Source organism: Lepidochelys kempii, chromosome 1 (genome assembly GCF_965140285.1).
Source record: "Lepidochelys kempii isolate rLepKem1 chromosome 1, rLepKem1.hap1, whole genome shotgun sequence".
Lineage (NCBI taxonomy): Eukaryota > Metazoa > Chordata > Testudines > Cheloniidae > Lepidochelys > Lepidochelys kempii.
In genome coordinates this window covers 338,430,983-338,451,884 of record NC_136380.1, presented here as the reverse complement: position 1 = coordinate 338,451,884, position 20,902 = coordinate 338,430,983, and the positions used below count along the sequence as shown (strand labels likewise).

Here is a 20,902-nt window from a genome sequence, read left to right as displayed (position 1 = left end):
TCCACAGTATGCATCTGATGAAGTGAGCTGTAGCTCACCAAAGCTTATGCTCATTTCAAGGCGAATCCCAGACTGAAGCCTGCCCTTCAGCGGCCCCGGTGCAGGCCGCGGGGCAGCGATTTCTCTCTCCCCGGCCCCGGGGGAGGGCAGCGGGGTTGTGAGGGGCAGAGGAGGAGCGGGCTGGGGGAAGCTCACGCCGCTCTTTGGCAGCCCACAGCCGCCCTCCCCCGGGGCGTGAGCTCCAGGCGGGGCGCCTCAGGCTCCGCGCCAAGGCAGGCCCCGCTCCCCGCGGGCGGGGCCCGGGAAAGTCCCGCGGCGGCGGCGGCCGGCGTCACGGGAGTCAGCTGAGCTGGGCAGGGCGGGGAGCTAGGCCCCATAACAAACCCGCCCCCGGCCGTGGGAGCCTGCGGCGGAGCGAGGAGGCGGCGGCGGCGGCGGCCGGGCGCGGCCGAGGCCGAGGGACGGAGCCGTTGGGCGCAGCCAGACGCGCGGGGTCTGGAGCTCAGGTGAGCTTCGCCCTCCAGCGCGCCGCGCCGGGGGCCAGGGAAAGTGAAACTCACCCCCGCAGCGCGGCGGCGGGGAACGGGCTGCCGCAGGTGCCGCTTCCAAAGAGCGACCGCGCCCCGTCCCGCGGCACTGCGCCAGTGCGGGGAGCCGGCCCTGATCCCCAGGGGGCCCCCCCCCGCTCCCTGGGGGAGCCCGGCGCTGCCCTCCTGCCGCCTGGGCATCCCCGCGGAGGGGGAAGTGCGGGGAGCCCGGGGACGTTTGGAGACCCTGCGAGCTGGGAGCATGCTCAGCCTCCTCCTTGCTCACAGGATCCCCGGCCGTTGTGGCCATCTCGTCTGACCCCTGGTAGACCACAGGCCAGATAACTCACCCCCCCCCCCCCCGATAATTCCTATTTGAACTGGAGTATAGTGGGGTGTCTGTCTGTTTTTTACACCACAGCCACTGCGCAGTTGCCACCTTTCACACCCCGACTTTCACAATGAGCCAAAAATCAAGCTAATCCCATTTCAAAACAAGGCAATCCGTAGGAACCCCCACGCTGTATGTGACTAGAGCCCCTGGCATGCAATCTGGGACTGCGGTTGGCCCCCTGTTTCTCCCCTCCCCCACTCTCTCCCCTGCTTGCTCCCCCCCTTACCCCTGTTTGCTGGAAGCTGATTTAAAAAAAGAAGAAGAAGAAGCTACAAGCCAAAAACCACCCAACAAGCAATCACAAGCCAATTAAGCCAAAAACAAGCCCAATTTCTGTGGTGGTGTTTTTTTGGTGGGTTTGGCATGTCTGATTCACTGTTGTATGTCACCGGTCCCCATCGTGCTTCAAAATAGCCATTACTTTAAAAAATGACCGTACTGCACAGTCACAGCTCAGAGCCCTGCAGGCTTAGAGATAAAAAAAGGCACTGAGTGTTGTGGCCTTTGGGTGGAGGCACCAGGAGAATCAGCGGCGTGTTTTGTGGGTTGCTCTGTACCTCTGTAAAGAGAACCTGGTAGCAGGTGGCTGGAGCTGGGAGAGGAGACACAAAAATTACATAGTTCAAAAGTGAGGCTGAAAGACTAAATCAAGAAACAAGATCTCTCCCTGCTGTCATAAAGCTGTGACACACAGGAATGCTGCTAAGAGACTGCGCTCTCCTAGCCTTGACCCATGTCAGGTAACTGGGGCTGTGGAATAAAAGTTAAAAGTCCCATGATAAGAGTCAGTGTCCAGAGATGATTTACATCCACCTCCATGTATTTAAAGAATAAATGATTTTTACCAAACCGAAGGGGCATGAACTACTGCATTGCTAATGACTAAGGCCTACATTTTAGTCACAGGTATTTTTAGTAAAAGTCATGGACAGGTCACGGGCAGTAAACAAAAATTCACAGCCCGTGGTCTGTCCATGACTTGTATTATATACCCCTAACTAAAACTTGGGCCGGGGGCTGTGGGTGCTGGGGGGAGGGAGGGGGCAGCGGCATGCCGTCTGGGACTCCCACTGGTGTTGGGGCGTGGGCGTGAGCAGCAGTGCGTGGCCCAGGACCCCTACTGGGGGGGAGGGTTGGTGGGGCTGGCAGGCTCCCTACCCAGCTTCGCGCATCTCCTTGGAAGAAGCCGGCACATCCCTGCAGCTCCTAGGGGGATTGAAAGCCAGGGGGGCCCCCCGCATGCTGCCTCTGCCATGAGCTCTAGTGCCGCAGCTCCCCTTGGCCGGGAACTGCAGCCAGTGAGAGCTGTGGGGGCAGCACGCAGAGCCCCCTGGACCCTCTGCCTGGGAGCTGAAGAGATGTGCCAGATGCTTCCGGGGGGGTCCTCCCACCCCGAGGTAAGCGACACCCCTGCCCCAGCCCCCACCCAAACTGCTACTGGGGGGAGGGGCACGGTGGCCTGAGACTGCCCCAGCAGCGGCCGGTGTGGCTGGCCCAGGGGTTGCCTGATCTGTTCGGGCAGCCCTGGAGCCAGCTGCACTAGCCGCTGCAGAAGTAATGGAGGTCACAGAAAGTCACAAAATCTGTGACCTCTGTGACAGACACAAAGCCTTACTAATGACACATCTCTTTAGGATTGATCAAGCCCTCCCCTTTACATGACCTCAGGGTTTTGTTTCATGGCCGCCCTTCCCTTGGATGAGAAGGAAGAATTGAGATTCTCACTGGAACCTATTGATAGAACTGTTCATGTTACCTGTTGAACCCAGCACTTACAGCTCCCTACAGACCAGGGACAAGAAACTGGAGGCCTGAATTTTCTTCCCCTTTTTGCTTTTGACACTTGTGTTGCTCCACTGGAGTGACACCAGTGTGGTGAAGCGGAGATTCAGGCCATGTGACTCAAACCTGCACCATGACTGTGGAGAGCAGAAACACATAGGTATCTTTTGCTGAGCAGCTTGCAGCTATTTCTGTTCTGGATGTTTCCATATGAACAATTTCTTATAAATGGGTTGCTATTTGCTTATCTCTATTTATTTATTATTAATAATACATATTAAATATGTATAGTGCAAAAACTTTGTATGGGGCTTTACAGAGTTGAAGGCCAGGTCCCTGCACTGAGAACTTAAAATTTGTATTGGACAAAGCAAATAAAGGTAATCAAAAAAGAAAAGAATTTTAGGAAAGGGAAGGATAAAAGAGAAGGTACTATTTACTGTAAACAAATCCTAAACTCTCATTTTTTAAAATTGAGAATTTTTTGGGGCATCATCATAAGTTTCATTAATTTTGTTGTGATTATGGAGTTAGCTCTAAAATCCCTCCCTCCTTTACAATTAACTTATGTAGGTGAGAGTGAGTCATGCACCGAGCTAGGACTTAGACCCAGTTTGGCAGCCCTAGATTCAATTCCTTACTCTGATGCTGGTTTGCTGAGTGACCCTGAGCAAGTCCCTTTCCTTCCCTTCCCTGTGTCTCCCCACATCTAAAATGGGGATAACACTGGCCTCCTTTGTAAAGAGCTTTGAGATCTACAGGTGAAAAGTGCTATATAAGAAAAGGGCGGTATCTGTCCCTGACAATAGAATTACAGCCACAGGGCCACATTCCTGAGTATTTGGTTTTCTGGATTCAATAATTACATATTGCAAGCCAGCACCACTCTGACAGGGCTGTCTGTCTGTCTCTTGAGCTTGACCTCTGTGGCAACCATCAAATGCTTGGCGGTGCTCCTAATGGAATAGAAATAAATACACTATGAATTATACCATACCAGCCCTTTAACATCCAAATGCTCAGAAACTTATGAGAGGGCCTGATTGAAAAAGGGGTGGAAAGGGACAGGTAGATTAGATAATATAAGGCCAGCTGTGGTGGTTCTATAAATACCTTTTTGGTGTAGGGAGGGAAAGAAAACTTTAAAGTGCTTTTTTTTTTTTTTTAATTTAAAATAAGGTGAAAGAGGACGATATGGAGTTCAGGTGAGTGGAGATATAGATGTGTTCCATGCTATAAGGCCAACCATAGCTGTGAATGAATGAACTTTTAATGTGACATGCCTACACTATTCTATTCTAAATAGTTTTTTGTACCACACTTATCACCATAGTGTCTGAGCACCTTCCAGCAGTGGATTGAGCAATGTAACTAACAGCCGTCATGTTTGGTTCTCTCATGCTGTCCTCAGGGGAAGAAGTGTGGACAGTGGAGTGTGGTGTTTTGGTTTTTTTAAATATATATGTGTGTGTGTGTGTTTGTTGGAGAAGTCAAGTCAAGGAAATGCTCCTTGTTTTTGGAGTGGAAGTTGGTGAGGTTTATGATGGTCGTTAGTTCCTGAGGTAGTTCATTCCAAAGTCTTGGTCTGGCCTCCAAGAAAGCTGTTTCCTGCACAGAGGAGCTTTATCCTTATTGTAGAAAGTTCCATTGCACCGGAGGAGAGAAGCTGTCGACCATGGTTTTCATCCTAGAGCTTTAGCCGCTCTTTTAGATACCCTGGGCCTAGGCCATGGAGCGCCTTCTGGGGAAGGACCAAGACCATGAACTTGATTCAGTATTATATGGGGATTTGGTGTAGGGAGCCAAGAACAGGTTTGATGTGTTCCAGGGTGGATTTGATTTAAATCACTAGTCAGGAAGTCTCGATTTAATCATGGATTTCTACATAAAAGTGTATTCTTATTGGTTGTTATAACCTTAATACGTATTCTTCACAACTCAGAGATAGATATAGGTTTCATTTTTAGAAGGTACACACTATACATTTTTAAAGTGATTTATTTTGAAAACTTTTCAGATTAGTTTTACAGCTATATCAGAAAATGAATGATTGTTTGGTTATTTCATTTACCAAAGGTAATTGAAGCAGATATTTATGAAGTCATTGGGAGGTGAACTATCTACAAATCAACAGTTTAAGCATTAATATTTGGAGAATTTTCCTGCCATGCTGTATTAGGAGGAGAACATCACGAGACAGACATTTAAATTGTTTTGTTTAACTAAAACAACAACATTATGTATTCTAGATTTTTTTTCTTCAACAGCAAACCTATAATAGTTTAACAAAACAAGCATATGAATTTTTGAATTTAGTTAAACATTCAAGTTTTTTAATATCAAGTTAGTTTTTGTTAAAATTGTTTTTAACTAAAATAGTTAAATATATATTTTTTAAAACAAAAATTAAATCGACTATGTCAGCCAGATCAACATGAGAAGCTTAAAATATTGGCTTCTGCAGTTAACTCAGTCGTCTTCACCTTCATTTTCCTCTTTGTTCATAATCTGGAAAAGAAAAACAAGCGTTCCTGGTTTTTCAGGTCCCAAACGATTTCTCAATTTGGAATGAATTAGTCCAAAGGAAGAAAATATTCTTTCTACACCAGAAGAAGAAGCTACTGTTGTTAAAAGTGAGATCATCACTTCAACAGTCTCTGAATCCAAGTGCTTAAGTGACTTCCACCAGTTCACTGGTGTGCCTTTCTTTAAAACATCATCAGCAAACATATATTTCTTGAATGGTTCTTATTCCCAAACTGGGTCTCTTTTATGGCCTGCTGCCATTATAGGCTTTCCCTTCTAGTGAGAGAATGGCATGAAGGCTACACTCAGAAAGACCTCAAAACTTCTTGAATATGCTGCTCAAACAGTTTCACTTTTGTTTCTACTGCCTGTCCCTCCCTGCTCACATTTATCTCCAGACATCTTCTCCTTGTCTAGATCTATCCCGCTTGCAACAATCTTCTATTCACTGAACTTTTTGAAACTTTGCACTTTTAGAGAGAGGTAAGGTATTGACTCTGTATACACAAATTTGCAAAGGGACAATAGGGTTGAGGTCTGTGATTTCTCACCTCTATATATTATTTGTTTGTTTAAAAACATTTTTGCTGTTAACAAGCATGTTATCTCTGGAGACACAAATCCACAGTTTGAGAACTGCAAAATTAAGCATCTCTGATCGTAACTTCTAGATTGAGCACTGAGTCCCATTGGGTAGATAGAAAGATTAACCTAAATAATCTATACAGAAGCCCTTAGAACCCCATAAAATTGGGTCCCTAATCCATGAACTATTGGAACTCATTTACAAAACTTTTCTTAAACATTACATGAATATATTGTCTCATACTACAGAATTAGAATTTATAATCCTATTCCATGATGAGATATCTTTGAGCTATAATGTATCTTAATTAAAACCATCTTTAGATTGCTTTTTTTCCTCAAAAAGCATTTTATCAAAAAAATCCTATTTAAATTTAAAAAATCAGATTTTTAAAAAACATTTAAAAAAAAAAATCATTGATTTTTATCCACCCTGATGTGTTCACAGTAGTTTGTATATTGCTGAGGAGATGTGCTGCAGAGTTCTGTATCAAGGCCCAGAATTGTAGATGAATCTCTTGAACAAAATGTGGATGAAACACCCAAGTGCTGCCTGGTTTCAAGTCAAAGCCATGTGCAACTTGTAGGGGTTTGCCCCAAAATGATGATACAAGCCCACGTTTCCTGAAGGTTAATGAGTCTGGGCTGAGTGTTATGTGAGTAAACTAAATAGCTCAAGGCTCACACAGATCTTTTGCAAAAAGAAAAGGAGTACTTGTGGCACTTTAGAGACTAACAAATTTATTTGAGCATAAGCTTTCGTGAGCTACAACTCACTTCATTGGATGCAACAGCTGTAGCTCACGAAAGCTTATGCTCAAATAAATTAGTCTCTAAGGTGCCACAAGTACTCCTTTTCTTTTTGCAAATACAGTCTAACATGGCTGCTACTCTGAAACAGATCTTTTGGGGATTTATGGGGAATACTCTGTTGTGGTAAGCTCAGTAGCAACACTCCTTTGTCATGGCAGTGCAGAACGATCTAGTGGTGTATCCATGGTATGTCTCGGTTGTTGGCTAGCTGCTGGATTTTTTGGTATGCAACTCTTCATCAAGAAATTAAATTTCTCTTTGTTAATCTTATTATAGTCACTGCAGTGATGTCCAGCAAGCCGCTAAGGCGTCCTGCTGAAAATGGTGAATGTCACAAGAGTGAAACGGGAAATGGACCCCACAATCTGGCTTCTCCTACACTTGGCACGTACACCCCAGAAGAGATGGTGCAGCAGATGAAAGAGCTGATTACAGAGAACAATGAATTAAAAGGTGAATGAGAACCTGCCTTGAAATGTAGAGGCTAGATTCTCCATGGTCTTGTACCTTGTGTTGTCCTTTATACCTGTGCCAAGTGGGTTTAAAAACAGTATCAAATACGAATTCCCCACCCAACCACAGTGGTGTGGTAACATTGCACTGTGCGTAGGTGTAAATGACTACACAAGGTGTAAGGCAATACAGAATCTGCCCCATGCTATATGGTAATATTTAGGGTGATCTTATGAAATTGAATCTGTATGGAAGAATAAGGGGAAACAACCAGACTGAAGTATAACTTGGTTTCTTGAGAATTATAGAAATAGTTAGTACAGGTTTGCAAAATTAGTATGAAAATTTACCAGACCAGGCACAAAATCTGTTTGGCTATGATGATTGATAGAAAAAAAATGACATTTCCTCGTCAAGGAAACAAATGTATTTGCCCTGGTCAAGTAAAGTGTTTTTTCCCTCCTGAAGGCTGGGTTAGTGTGACCCATGGCCAGAGAGTTCCATGAGCCATTAGGCTTTTAAAGTTTATATTTCAAAACAACATTCTGTATTTAAAACTTAGATTATTAATAATTCTTATTGCACTAATCTTGCATTACTAATTACATGGGGTACATGAAGGGATACATTTCAGAGCCTTAAATCAATACTATACATAGGAATTATGTTGAGATAAAATAAGAGAGCTCTCTTGGACAGATCTTAGGGCAAATGGAAAGCTAGAGCAACATATATAATTCATCAGAGGTTAAAAAATGAAGACCAAATATCTGTACACACCTACCATTTGTCTTGCATCTTGTAAGATGTCATCTCTGTAGATGCAACATCACTAATGCTGCTCATTAATTGAGTACCACCTTTTTAGCTGTAAGAGCTCTCGTTTTTACAGCTGTCAGATTTCCAGAGTCATTAGGTCCTCTAGGATGTAAAACCAAGGGTATCTTTCGTGGTCTGGGAAGCAATGTATAGAATAACTTTATTAGTATCTTTTCAATACCAGCTGGGCAGTCCAATACCATATGAAGTAAAGTTTCAGGACCAAACTTTCGGCTCATGTAAACTGGCATAGCTCCATTGTCTTCAGTGGATTTATATCAGAAGAAGAAATAGTCCTCCGTGTATATTACAGCTCCAGCACACTTTACTATTGGAAGCTAAAGAAAAGTACATTGTGTTTGAAATCCAGTAACCCTGAAAGAAGTGAGCCTTTAAAGTGGCTCTGACTTGAAATATTTTAATTGATTTGTCAGAGCCCTTCATAATTGTATATTCTCACAAATTCATGATGTTTATAAAAGTCTTCTCACCAAGGGAAAAAATCACTATGTACAGGACAGCAATGAGGCTGTTTACTTTGTGTGTTTAACAGCACTTCGTATCTAATCAAACAGGGAAATAATATAGCAAACCACTTTCAGCCATAGTAAGCATCGGTATAACTTGTAACACTTTCAGACAGAGATGTGGCTTTCAGATTGACAGCGTGTCTTTTAAATTCAGTGACTTTTTTTTTTTTTTGTGGATGTTAGAATGTATGATCCCTGACTGAGTCTGACATTTTGTGTAGTGGCCCCAAAGCTCTTTAATTTCCTTTAGCTAGATCGCTCTTTATTTAAATAAGGATCAGCACTGGCCTCTACATGTTGTTGTCACTCAAGTCAATGGAAATTGTATGGGTATCTGGGCGCTTAATTGGATCCTAAAATATCTTAGGTTTTGAATATTCAGACTGTATTTATGTAAACGTGTAGCCAGGATTTTCCAGTGAGGCTCAAGAGTATGGTCTGATTCTCCCCTGTCTTGTATCTTGTAAAGTCATTTACACCTGCACAGTATAAAAGGCAGTGGAGAAACAAGTCATGCCTCACTGGTAAGTGGTGATCTAGTGGTAACCCAAGAGATTCAGAGACCATGGACAGGTAATTTAGTGTTATGGCAATACTATTTTTTTAGAGGGCCCCAAACAAGATCAGCACCCCATTGTGCTAGATACAACAAACCTATAGTGAGAAAGTCCTTATCCCAGATAGCTGACCATCTAAATAGAAATACCCTGCTCTTCTGTGCAGAACATTGTCACTGGCCTGGCTCACTTTCCTATTTCTCTGGCAAGGGATTAGTATCTGTTCATATGTTGTTTCTGAACACTCTCTAGAAGCCATGAAGATACATAACCAAGCTATGAAGGATCGGTATGAGGAGCTTTCTGTATGGCGAGAGAAACAGAAGGAGGAGCGGGAGTTTTACGAGTCCAAGTTCAAAGAAGCTAAACATTACTTGCAAGTCAAGTGCCTTGAAAATGAAGAGCTGCAGAAACAACTTCAAAGCTTAAAAGAGAAAGAGGTGGGGTCTGAAATGGTAAATAAAAAGTGGCCCACCAGCTTTTTATTCGTATCTCTTTATTACACTGTATTTTTTAATGTTTTTTTTCCATTTTTTTGTTTTGTTTTTACTTTAGAGGGATTGTATCATAATGGAAATCATTGGACTGATTTTTTTCCAAAGGTAACTGACTTCCAGGAGATTTGAGAAATCAGGCCACAGCTGAGAGAATTAAAACTGAACTTCGGACATCTCATTCACTTTTCATTCTCTGTTCTGTTAGTCGTGTTAGTTCTTTTTCCTAGTTAGTTTTTTCCTTCTTTTTTCCTAGTTTAGTTTAGTGCTCTTGCGTTTGGGCTTCCATTGTTACAGGGGGAAGTTTAAATGCAAAAAACAAAACCCCACCAGAAACCCTTCCCGCTATTTCCATCTAACTTTTTTTTTAAGTCATAAAAATACTCTTGTTCATATTGGGCCAAATGCATCTCTGGTCTGCAGTACCTATATTTTGAGTCCATCTAAACTGCCTGTCTGCATCCCTCTAAGTAATGGGAAAAGTTGCTTTGTAACTGAGTGGTTTGAACCAGGGTAGGAGGTGGTGCTAGCTCATTGGGGTGCCTTAAGCAGGAATATTGTTGCCCCCTCCCCACATACAGGCGGCCCTCTTGAGCTGCTCAGGGTCCTAAGCAATTGCTAGGTCTGCTTATGCCAAGTGCCAGCTCTGCCCCCTGAGGTAGCTATCTAGTAGCTTGGCAACATTGACTTGCATGTATTGTCATGCAGAAGGCCTATATTGAAAAAACCTATTTAAGGTTTGTACTGGGATATGCATGTGGAGATATATTTGCACCTTCAGGTGTAGAACGTTTATTTAAAATTGATACTTCAGGGTTTAAACCAACTGTTAGGGATTAAGATGAGAGCTTCATGGGGGCAGTTTATCGCCCATCTGCCTACTAAGGGGCTTCTTGCACCTTCCTTTGAAGCATCTAGTGCTAGCCAATGTTGCAGGATACTAGTTGTTTATTATTATTAGTTTGTATTAGATGAGCTACAGATCTGATCCAATCTGGCAGTTCTTATGTTCATTCAAATTCAAAGCTGACATCTCACTGGCATTCAAAGATTGATGTCCACAAATTCACTCTGTGACCTGTTTGCCCTCTGAAATATGCTTTTCTGCATTTGACTGGTGGGCAGGACTCTTTCTTTGTCTTCCAACCCCAAAGGAGTGGGGTGTATGGGGAAATGGAGGGAAGAGAGAAATCACTATAGGGTAGAATAGAGGAGGATGATCAAATCAGAAAAGAACAAACCTCTTGTAAAAAGAATGAGAGCATCTTTTAGACAGAAAACACGAAGCGGGAGTTAGGACTCTGGTCTAACATGGGGTCTAAGATTCTGATCCTGCAATGAATTCTACATAGGCAGAAGTTATTGGGGCCCTTGGCAGGCCCAGGTGTTTGTCTGTCTAGACCTTGATGAGCTCTAAGGGAGGAAAAACTGTTCATTTTTTAATTCACAGTATGTTAAACTAGTTTCTCAAAACTCCTCTTTAAAGTGATGCTGTCAGGTCAAACTTTGCGCCAAATTAATTTTTTTTGCAAAGCCTGCCACAGAGAGAGATGTTTTTCTTTTAATATCTTATTTTGTTTCCTGTAAAAACTCTGTTCAAAAAAGCAAACCAACAACCAACTGCAGGATTTGCAAAATAAATCTTGCAGCTTTTGCCAGGGCATGAAAACATCAAAGTGACAAAGAAATTCAAGAAGTAAGACTAGATATTTTTTTTTTTCCAGGGTTAAGAATCTCTTGTGGTGGTGACCTAGGCAAGGACACTTATTACTGTTTGTGATTTCTAGCCTGACAATATCACTTAAACCAAGACTATTTTCCCTTTTCAGGAATTGTCCTGATTGTAACCTAAATTCTCTTCAGAGAGAGAATATGAAACAGTCCCTTATTTAAGATGAACTTTATTTAACTTTAACTTTGAATCCTATCTTTTTACTTTAGCATTTTCTAAAATAAAATACATCATAGCCACTTGCTGCTCATTAGGTGACCTCATGTGCCCACACAGTTTCAACTACTGATGAATCACAGATCCATCCTCTGGCCTTCACAGGCTATAAATACTAGCACTCAGAATGGCTTTGAGAGGAAAAACCCCTACACTTCTGCCTTCTTGCCAGCAAGGGCTGTGATAAGGCTACTTCCCCTCCTGGTCTGAACACAAAATCCGAGGCAACAAGAGGTGGAGGAGATGCTATATGAGGAGTGGCAGCACCAGAGCAGATGCCAGCATGGCAAAACTTTAGGAGCTGGGGAAGGTGTGGGGGGGGGGGGAGGAACTGGGGCAAAGGATGCAGCATAGAAGGGAATGGAGGAGACTGGGGTGGGGGGTTGCCCGGAACTCATAGTGGCAGTGCGGAGGGCAGGAGGGAAAAAGCTGGGGCAGAGGGAGACAAACTCAAGGGGAAGGATTGGGAGTTGAGCAAGTCGCCATAGGGAGGGGTGGAAACTGGAGCTTAATGGTTAAGTAGAAGCCAAAAAAAGGGGTTCTCAAATCCCCCCTCCCCACCCCCAAGGAGGGAGAAGAGACTCTGGGCAAGATGTGGGGAGACTGGGGGGATTTGGAGAGGCTTTCCGAGGAAGAGATAGGAGGGAGAGATTTGGAAGAAGGGATGGGGGAAATTGCAGATGTGAAGAGAGAGCCTTCAGCAAAGGGAAGGGGAACAGGGGGAGAGATTGTAGGGAAAGGGGCAGACAGAGGGGCATTTGGAGAGATTCCAGGAAGAGAGGAGGTAGGATCCCAGATGAGTTGGAGAAAGAGAAGTGAGGAAGAAGGGGGTACACAGGAGAGGGAATAGTTTTAAGTCCAAGGAGAGACTGGTGGGGATTGGGGAATGGGGCTTAGAGTGTTGGAGTCAATGGTGGGGAATGAGGAATAAAGAGAGATTGGATTTAGAGTCTACCTATTTACATGGCCCCCACACTGTATTGTCCACTTATTTAAAATAGTCCTGTCGGCACTCTGGAATTTACCGTATTGAAGGACCTGGTGAAAACACATTTGTCTCCCTGGCATGGTTAACTTAAAATGCAGTTTGTTCTTGCAGTGCAGATAGGGGAGAACTGGGCTTAATGAGCTTGAGTCTCCTCTTGCTTACACCAGTGTAGCTCTGCTGACTTGAGTGGAGTTGCTCCTGGTTTACGGCAGTGTTGAGGAGAATCAGGTGCATGTTTCAAAACTGGGCTCCAGCCTTGCAGGAGATGGTTGCGTTATTTGATAACTTAGTTTAATGCAGTTTGATCAGAGCAAATTTTAATAGTTTATTCACTGACTTTTTCTGTGTATACCTAATGGTGTTGAGGCTGTTTGGGATGCTGTTGTGTTGTTTTTGCCTCAGCACTTCTGCTTGGGTAGCTTTGGATATCTGTTTGGTTGGCTAATATGGTGTGTATTTTACATCTTTCCCAGGGGAACTGCACAGTCGTTAGGGAGGAAATGACCCAGGAAACTAAGCAGCTGAAGACCCAGGTGGTGCGGCTCCAGGCTGAGAAGGCAGATCTGCTTGCCATTGTTTCAGAACTACAGCTCAAACTCAATGTCCCATCGACAGAGGACTCTTTTGTTGAGATCAGAATGAGTGTAAGTTATTGGGAACAAACCATTAACAGCACCATATTTTTGCTTCAAGAAGTATCAGTTGGCCTATTGCAGGAAGAGTATGGAGAGCACAATCTGAAAAGTTTTTGTGGTTCAGACAGGATATTTTTGAGGGCAAATTTCTGTGAGATCCATGAGGGATTTAGCAGTGCAGTTTCCTGTAATGGTAAATGCACAGCTCAGTCCCTGTGCAATGTGTTGAAAAGACTGTATGCCACTTTGAGAGGGGGGCTAACAACCCCAGCCCTAATAGCTGCAACACAGGTTGCACAGAAGTGCATGAGTGAATAACATACTGGTTTGTGGTTTGTTTGGTTTTTTTTTTGAATAACTGACTTTCCTCTGGGGATGATTCTTTAAAGGGATTTTTGTCTACTTTCTCCTATAGTAATGAGGGCCCTTATGCATGTGTGCGTGAGGGCTGGAGAACTAGATGGCGTTTCTGTTCTCCATTCTCTCCTGTTCAGTCTGTGTCTTCCACACTGTGCTGACGCCACTCCAGGCAGATGCCTGGAGCAGGCATTGCATACCACAGGTTCACTTTTGTGCTGTGTTTAGTTCAGGGGAAACTTGTATGTGTGGGTTTTGGGTTTTCTCCCCCCTTCCCCCTTCCTGGTGGCAGGGAAAGGGTTCCATTTTCTGTTGACAGAAATTAGAGATGCTGTCAAACTCAATTTAGCTCAAATTTTAGATTAGCACAGTTACAGCACAGAACTTTTGAATGAGATAGAGAAAGCTACTTCTGCTATCACCATTGAATCTACGGAGGCTTCTTCCTGGACAAAATCAATAGTTTCTTGATCATTTTTATGGTAGTGGATCCATGTCTGGAAGGGCAATCGCTGCGTTAGGCTGAAAGGGTTTAATTCACCCTCACTCACTGGGGAATTCTAGAGTTGCTGGGGAAGCTTCAAGCCGTGAGCTCAAATTATGCCCCATTATGGCTACAAAATTCAATCAGGAAGGCATTGGGCTATATATTGGCAGGGAGAAATTATTCCCTATGGGAGGGCAAGTTGTTGGCTTCCCACAAATGAGTGGTTGTTAGACCTATACTGGAAGTCATCTCTGATATTGATGAGCATGTCAACTGCCTGATCTCTGATTTTTTTGCTAGGGAAAAAATTAGTGGCAAAAGGTTGTAGGGGGAAGGGATGGCTCCTCTGTTGTCCTTCTCATTTGATCTGTACTAATGGGATGGCCAGAGTACACATTAAATATTAACTTTTAAAATTTCCAAATGTGAGATTTATTCCCTGGAATCTTGTGTAGTTGTGTTGTCATGGTGTGATTCTTCCTCAGCTTTCTCTTATTCAAAAAGTAAATGAAATAAAAGCAGATACGCTAGCTAGTGACAACTTGGAAATATCAAAGCTAATATTCTTTTTATCCCCAACAGGAAGGAGAACCAAATGCAGCTTTAAAAGAAAATCAGGATGTTGTTAATGACCAAAGAACCAACAACGCAACTGCCTACATGTATGTGGATTCTGGTGCTGTTTCAAGCTTGAGATATATAATTTTTTTTAAACCAAAATCACAGAATGTATTGCTTAAGACTCCTCCCACAATTCTATCTTCACATGAACTTTATGCCTGAGGCTTGTTTCCTTGCTGAACTTATACTACTTTATAGGTTTAGGCAGCTGATACTATTAAAGTTTCCATTTTGGATGCTGCCCAATTTAGTAGCAAGAACTGTCTTAGATAATCCCATGTGACATGCTAGCTACGTTTCAGTAGCACATAATGTGATTCCTATACATCCTATCACAAAATTTGGGGAGTATGAATGTAATGAATACCCAGACACACACTCCCAAGCCACAAGAAGAGGAAGGTTGTGTCCTATCCCAGGAAAGTCAATTTCCCTATTACTTATAGTGAGGTCTCACATTTGATGTCATGAACTAATATGTTTTCCACTAGCATAATCTGACTTAAAGCACTTTATGGGGGTGAAATACTACAGGATTTATTGGCTCAAAAATAAGGCAATTTTAATGAAAATGTAATTTTATTGGGATTTTGGGGTAGGGGAGGAATTGTTTTGTAGAGAGATGTGAAATTTTGCATGTTTAATTGGAAAAACAGCCATTTTGTGAAGACATCCATCATGAAAAGCAACACTTTTGGTTCCACAAAATGACCCATAATATACTTGTGAATATTTTAAATGTCAGATTTCTGTTTTTACATGGACCTACTCAGTTAAGTGGTTGAATACATCCTCCCTCTTGTTGTGAGCTGTTTTTGAAGTGGTGCTTGAAGCAAGAACTGCACTCATGGTCATGGAGCCAGATCTTGAGGATCATGGGCTGCCACTATTTTAGCCTTTTGGCAAGACTCATTTTTTGGGTGTCCAACTTGAGACACTCTAATGGGGCCTGACTTTCAGAGAGCTGGTTCTCAACAATTTCTGAAAATGTGGTCCCTATAAAGTGTCAAGCTGAGCATCCAGAATCACTAGTCACTTCTGAAAATCTTGGCATTCAGCTGGGCGAATGGTGGACTGTAAAAATTAATTTGTAATCACCTGTACTAATAGCATGTTTGATCAAAGCAGGAGCAGATCTGTGGATGAACCAAAGAATTTGGAATCTGAAGAGCTTACTGTTAGCCAACTTCTTTGTTGCCTTAGAAATGAGACTCAGATGAGAGAGAGCCTTGAAAAGGAACTTCAAGAACACAAGGAGAGGTATAAAATAGATGGTAACAAGTATTTTGAATTGCAACCATTATCCATCAGAGCCATTTCAGCCAAAGCTACCAAACCCGTGGGTAGACAGGGACAAGCTCAAACGTCAATATGATGTTGACAGTAGTATACAGGCTGTAGTACATGCTGCTGTGCATTGACCGATATTTATCTCATAATGACTCCTTTATTGTAGCCATGGGAGTGGTAAATCACAGGTTCTCTTCTTCTATTTTCTACTCCTGTTCTCTTAATTCTCAACACAAAGCAGTTCAGGATCCTTTTCCCGTTGCCCCCTCTGGGCTTGCAGTTTCCCAAAATTGAAGTGAAATGGTGTAATGGATATTTGAGGACATTTTAGCTCATGAATTGCTCATGCACTGTCTCTGCAGTTTTCCAATGAAATATTCTCATGGTGTGATGTCCTTTCTATGGGACCTTGGGCAAGTCAAATTTTATATAGTGTGAATAATAGTTACTTCACAGGGCTTTAATTCTTTAAAGTTTGAGACTCTCAGATACATTATTTTTGAAAGCTCCTTAGAAATGCCTAAAATAAATTTAATTCCAGATACCTAAAGCGAATGTCCCAGATGAGACCTGCATAAGCTCAGTCACATTGGTGTAAATTGGAAGTAACTGTTCAAGTTACTGGAATTTCACTGGTGTGAGCCGAAGCTGCTCCACAATTGCCATTTTGCAAGGACAGCGTGAGATCTGTTTGGAGTAGACACTATACCAGTGCAAATCAGTCACATAATGATTCTAAACGGCCTTCCTAGAAGTGATAACAAGCTTTGCCAATAGCCAAATTACTTTCTAGATATGTCTACACTACAGTTAAACACCATGCAATTAATCACCTCCAGCTTGAGCCCAAATATCCACACCGCAATTAAACAGCTCCATGGCCAAAGCCCCTCAGGCTGACATGGCGAGCCGAGGGTGTTTAATAGCAGTGTCGACATATCCTCAGGATATGTCTACTCAGTAGTTTAAGTTGGTTTTTTTTAGTGTTGGCAGGTGTACCCATGCTGGCTTTAACCTGGCCAGCACAGGTAACAATAGCAGTGAAGACGCAGTTGTCACAGGTTGCCGCATAGGCTAACTGCCCCAGTAAAAGCCTGCCTGGGGCACTATGTACTCAGGTTGTTAGCCCACACTGGAGTCCATGCTGCTATATTAAAGCTAGTATGGGTGTACCTACCCACAGTATAATTTGCACCTTAATTTGCAGTGTAGATGTATCCTCAGAAAAGTGTGAAATTTTCCTTACCATTTGAAAACCTCAAAGGAAAAAATAGATTCAGAATTAATATTTCTGATCGTGTTCCCAACTTCCAAGAGACACAAGGGACAGATGCATCCATACCCATAGAAAAAGATTTTTGGAAAGTAGCTTTCATTTGTACTGTGACATGATCACTATGAACAATGATCACTACAGCTGAATCCCACTTTATTCCTGTACCATGAAAATAAACTTGTATGTCTTTATATATAAAATGAAGTAAGGGCAAGGTATGTAGGAGAATCCAAAAAAATAAATCAGCTTCTGGACATATCTTCATATTTCACTGTGTGCTTATATATTTTTAATTCTGACTTATGCGGGAAATGTTAATGTTAGAGTAATATATACAGCAATAGCATATGGTCTCTGAATGCTCCCACTTTTTAAAATGCTCATTATCTCATACTGAATGTGTGTTGAAACTATCATCATTGACTCCTTATGTTTCTCAGGCTATCGAAGTTGGAGAAGGAAGTGGCTGATTATCTGGAGACTGGAACTCAAACGGAATGGGCAAAAGAAGAGGATGAAAGTGCAAAGAGAGTACGTAGCAGTCATCTGGGGATACGATTTTGAGCAACTACAAAGAACTTGTTGGGGGCAGGCAAGATTAGTGTTAATGATACAAGGGTCCAGCCCTTTGGCTGCACCTGAGAAGAACTGGGCAAAGTTCAAGAGGAAGATACAAAGGTGAACTCCATGCTCCTCTGATCCTGGACTGGTTCTCCTGAAGGGTGTTCTAAATTACACAAACTACCAATAGCCCCAAGAAGCAGTTAGCTGCAGCCAGGAATCAGTAGGACATAGTGGAGTCACACTCATGCCCAACTACCTTGACCATGCCCTCTAAACAGGACACAAAGGAGTGACATAGGATCTTTTATGCCCACAGAGGATCTCTAATTTGGAGTAATCCTCCCATGTCTTGGGCCACAATCCACTGGCAATGTGGTGTAAAACACCGACCCTAGCTGCAGAGTTCAGGCCTGAATCCATGTTTGGATGGGGGTTATTTCTCTCCTAGCATTAATGTATTTTTCCCCCTGATTTTGGTGAGTTCATTGCCATGGAGGAGCACAACTGTCTTGGACATAGATGAAGTTGCAGATATAGCTGGGTCTTAATCCTTTGAATTAAGGCCTTGAACTGACGGTGGGAGCCAATGGAGAACAAAGTAGTAAGCTCACAGTGACTGGCAGTTGTATCTGCATAAGTTGGTTTTTCTGTTGCTCAAATGTTTAGCCACAAGTACAGTGAATTATAGTAATCAAGTCTGAAGGTGACAAACATGGATTATTGGGGCTAGATCTTCAAGGAAGAAGGGGTGGAGAATTGTAGGTGCTGAAGGTGGAAGAAGGTGGTGGTGTGTGTGGTTGGTTTTTCATTTTTTGGGGGGGGCGGGGGGGAGGAGTTTGCTGCCACAAACCACTTGAAGGGGAGTCCCAGCCACTGATACTGCCTGGTCATTTAGGGGATGGTGGGTGTCCCAGGCAAACTACCTCTCCATACCAGTCTGATGAACAGAGTGGGAGATGTCCCAGCAAATTTCTTCAAGTATTTTCCTCTTCTGACTACTTCAGTCTTGTCTGGGTTCAGGTTGAGTCAGATACCCTTGATCCAGATGTAGGCATTGTGACATACTTATGACTGTGCTGGCTGCATCTGTGAAAACATGAAGTGTACAGCTGGGTTTTCTTAATATATTGTTGGCAGCAGAGTTTCTGTTGTTTCACCAACTCTCCAAGCAGCTTCTCGCCAATGCAGATGTTGTAGGGGGCCAGGAGAGCAGGGTGGATCTTTTGGAGACTATGCAGGTGAGAGCCCTTGGGGACCAGGAGCAGTTGCCCATCACCACTGAGTCTGGTGTGAGAGGGAAGACTGCAGCGGTTGCAGTGCTGTACCACCTTCTCCAGCTGTGTCATGTAGATGGGTCAGCAGCAGCTTGGAGATGGCCTTCGTCAACTGTTAGGAGGAGAGTTGTCTTAAAGTGCCACTAAGGTTGTGGCTATGCTGTTCCCTGGTCTTGAAGTTTTCACGAAGTTGAGAGGTCACATGATGCTGGAGTTTGCCTGTCGTTACTTTCCTGTTCGGAGGCAGGTGTTGGAGAGGTAGTCTGCGCTAAGTGTTGGGGTTTTGTTGAGGATTGGGCTATTGCATTTTGCAATGAGGATGGCAGAGTTGCTTCTCAGAAGACTGTGTTGACTGTGCCCAGTGCTAATGGGAGTACTTGATCTTCAATGGTGTTCACCAGTGACAAAGCACCGCATTCAAATGTTTCCAAGGGCTTCCAGCACTTTATTGTGCATGAGTTAGGGCCTAACTGTTTTCTGTAAGGAGTGGTTAATACTGTCTGGGCTGCTTCTCAGTTTGCTGCCATGGGAAGTGCCTCTAGTATTTGATTTTCTGCAAATTAAAAAGAGAGCTCCTTTGGTGGCTGGTGCTTTGGTCTTGGAGTCAGCTGCTGGTAGCTGTTTTGTAGCGGTGATGGCAGAGGAGTAAAATGTTCTTCGCTTTTGTTTTGGAAGTGGGATTGTGCTGCTCATGGATGGATTTGGAGTGGGTCTTACACCGCCTGTGGTCCGGCCTTGTGCTTCATCTGATGTAGCTTGTGAACCATCGTGGTTTCAGTAGGTCCTAGTCAGTGGCAGTCATCAGTAAATGATTAGGGTTCTACTAGCTTGTCAGCACCTTGGATGAAATGAGAGAGCCTTTTAAGACGGCTAAAAACTTAAAGGTGTCTACTCCAAGAATGAAGATCCAATCCAGTATGTGCCAGGCTGATTGCATGGGGCTGGAGTGAGTTAATTTGAATCTCATGGTTCCATGCACCTGAGGATCTGTGATATTATGATGTGTTGGTGTTTGTGGAAGTCACAGTAACTAGAGACAATTAAATTGGGCATTTTTAACTGCTATACTAGGTAGCAGGTCCAGCTCCTCCAGGAAATCTGCAGGGTCTGTGTTTAGAAGTCTGCAGACCAGCAAGAGTCCTAGATTTCTCTTGTCCTTAGCTTCAGAGACCATGTGGAACAATTCTAAGGATTTGGGTCTGGAGTATCTTCTGCTTCTAAAGTTGGAGGGGAACACAACTGCTGCAGCTCTTTCCTTTGTCTTCTAGGATTTTGCTCAGTTTGTGTTATGTTGAGTAGTGTGTGAGGATGAGCTGTATTATGGGGGGGCTGAATCTGGATTTAAATCAGGTATTGGTGCAGCATACACATCTTGTCCAAATGCAGATCCTGAATGGTGCTGGTTTTGTTGGTGACTGACCCATGGATTCATCACCATGAGTTTTTGAAGAAGTTATCTTCTGATACCAGGCACTGAACGTGGCTTGCAATAATGTGGACAGCTGACTAATTCAAATCAGTGTTTTGTTTTAATTATGTGGGATTGCTTCATTTTTGCATATGCGTTTTCATTACAACAAATTTTGGGGGTGGAGGGGAAACAAATTATTTCTCATTAACTTCAGAAATATTTTGTCTAAATAATTTACAAGTGGTTTGAAGCCATAATGAGAGAGTCTGGAGGCAGAGATTCTCATGGTGGGGATAATCTGTTGCAGATGTATGCAGTTTTGCTAGAAATCCTTTTCCTTCTCTTCTGGGTAAAGAACATAACATACGAACGTAAAAGTGGCCATATTGGTTCAGCCCAATAGTCCATCTAGCCGAGTATTCTCTGTTCCAGAAGTGGCCAATGCTAGGTGCTAGAGCTCTGCATAGGACAATTTTTTTAATCCTGCTCCCGTCCTGCCCTGCAATACCTACTCCCACCCACTCCTGCATTGTTTGTTCCATTTTTATCCCACTCCCACCCACAAAAACCT

General features: G+C 43.3%; 1 protein-coding gene across 5 annotated transcripts in view; it reads left to right on the top strand.

Annotated features, from left to right (window-relative positions):
• Positions 1–266: 266 nt before the first annotated feature.
• OPTN (optineurin) overlaps positions 267–20,902 on the top strand; it is a 42,455-nt gene continuing 21,819 nt past the window's right edge. For 2 of the 5 annotated variants that reach the window (XM_073328746.2, XM_073328745.2), the window contains exons 1-7: positions 267–506; positions 6,904–7,080; positions 9,239–9,441; positions 12,890–13,060; positions 14,478–14,557; positions 15,642–15,776; positions 17,523–17,613. In XM_073328746.2, coding sequence (XP_073184847.1) covers positions 6,915–7,080; positions 9,239–9,441; positions 12,890–13,060; positions 14,478–14,557; positions 15,642–15,776; positions 17,523–17,613 — 846 coding nt within the window. In that variant the 5' untranslated portion in view covers positions 267–506; positions 6,904–6,914. The remainder of the gene's footprint in view (positions 507–6,903; positions 7,081–9,238; positions 9,442–12,889; positions 13,061–14,477; positions 14,558–15,641; positions 15,777–17,522; positions 17,614–20,902) is intronic. The other 3 variants (XM_073328742.2, XM_073328744.2, XM_073328743.2) reach the window with 3 other exon arrangements.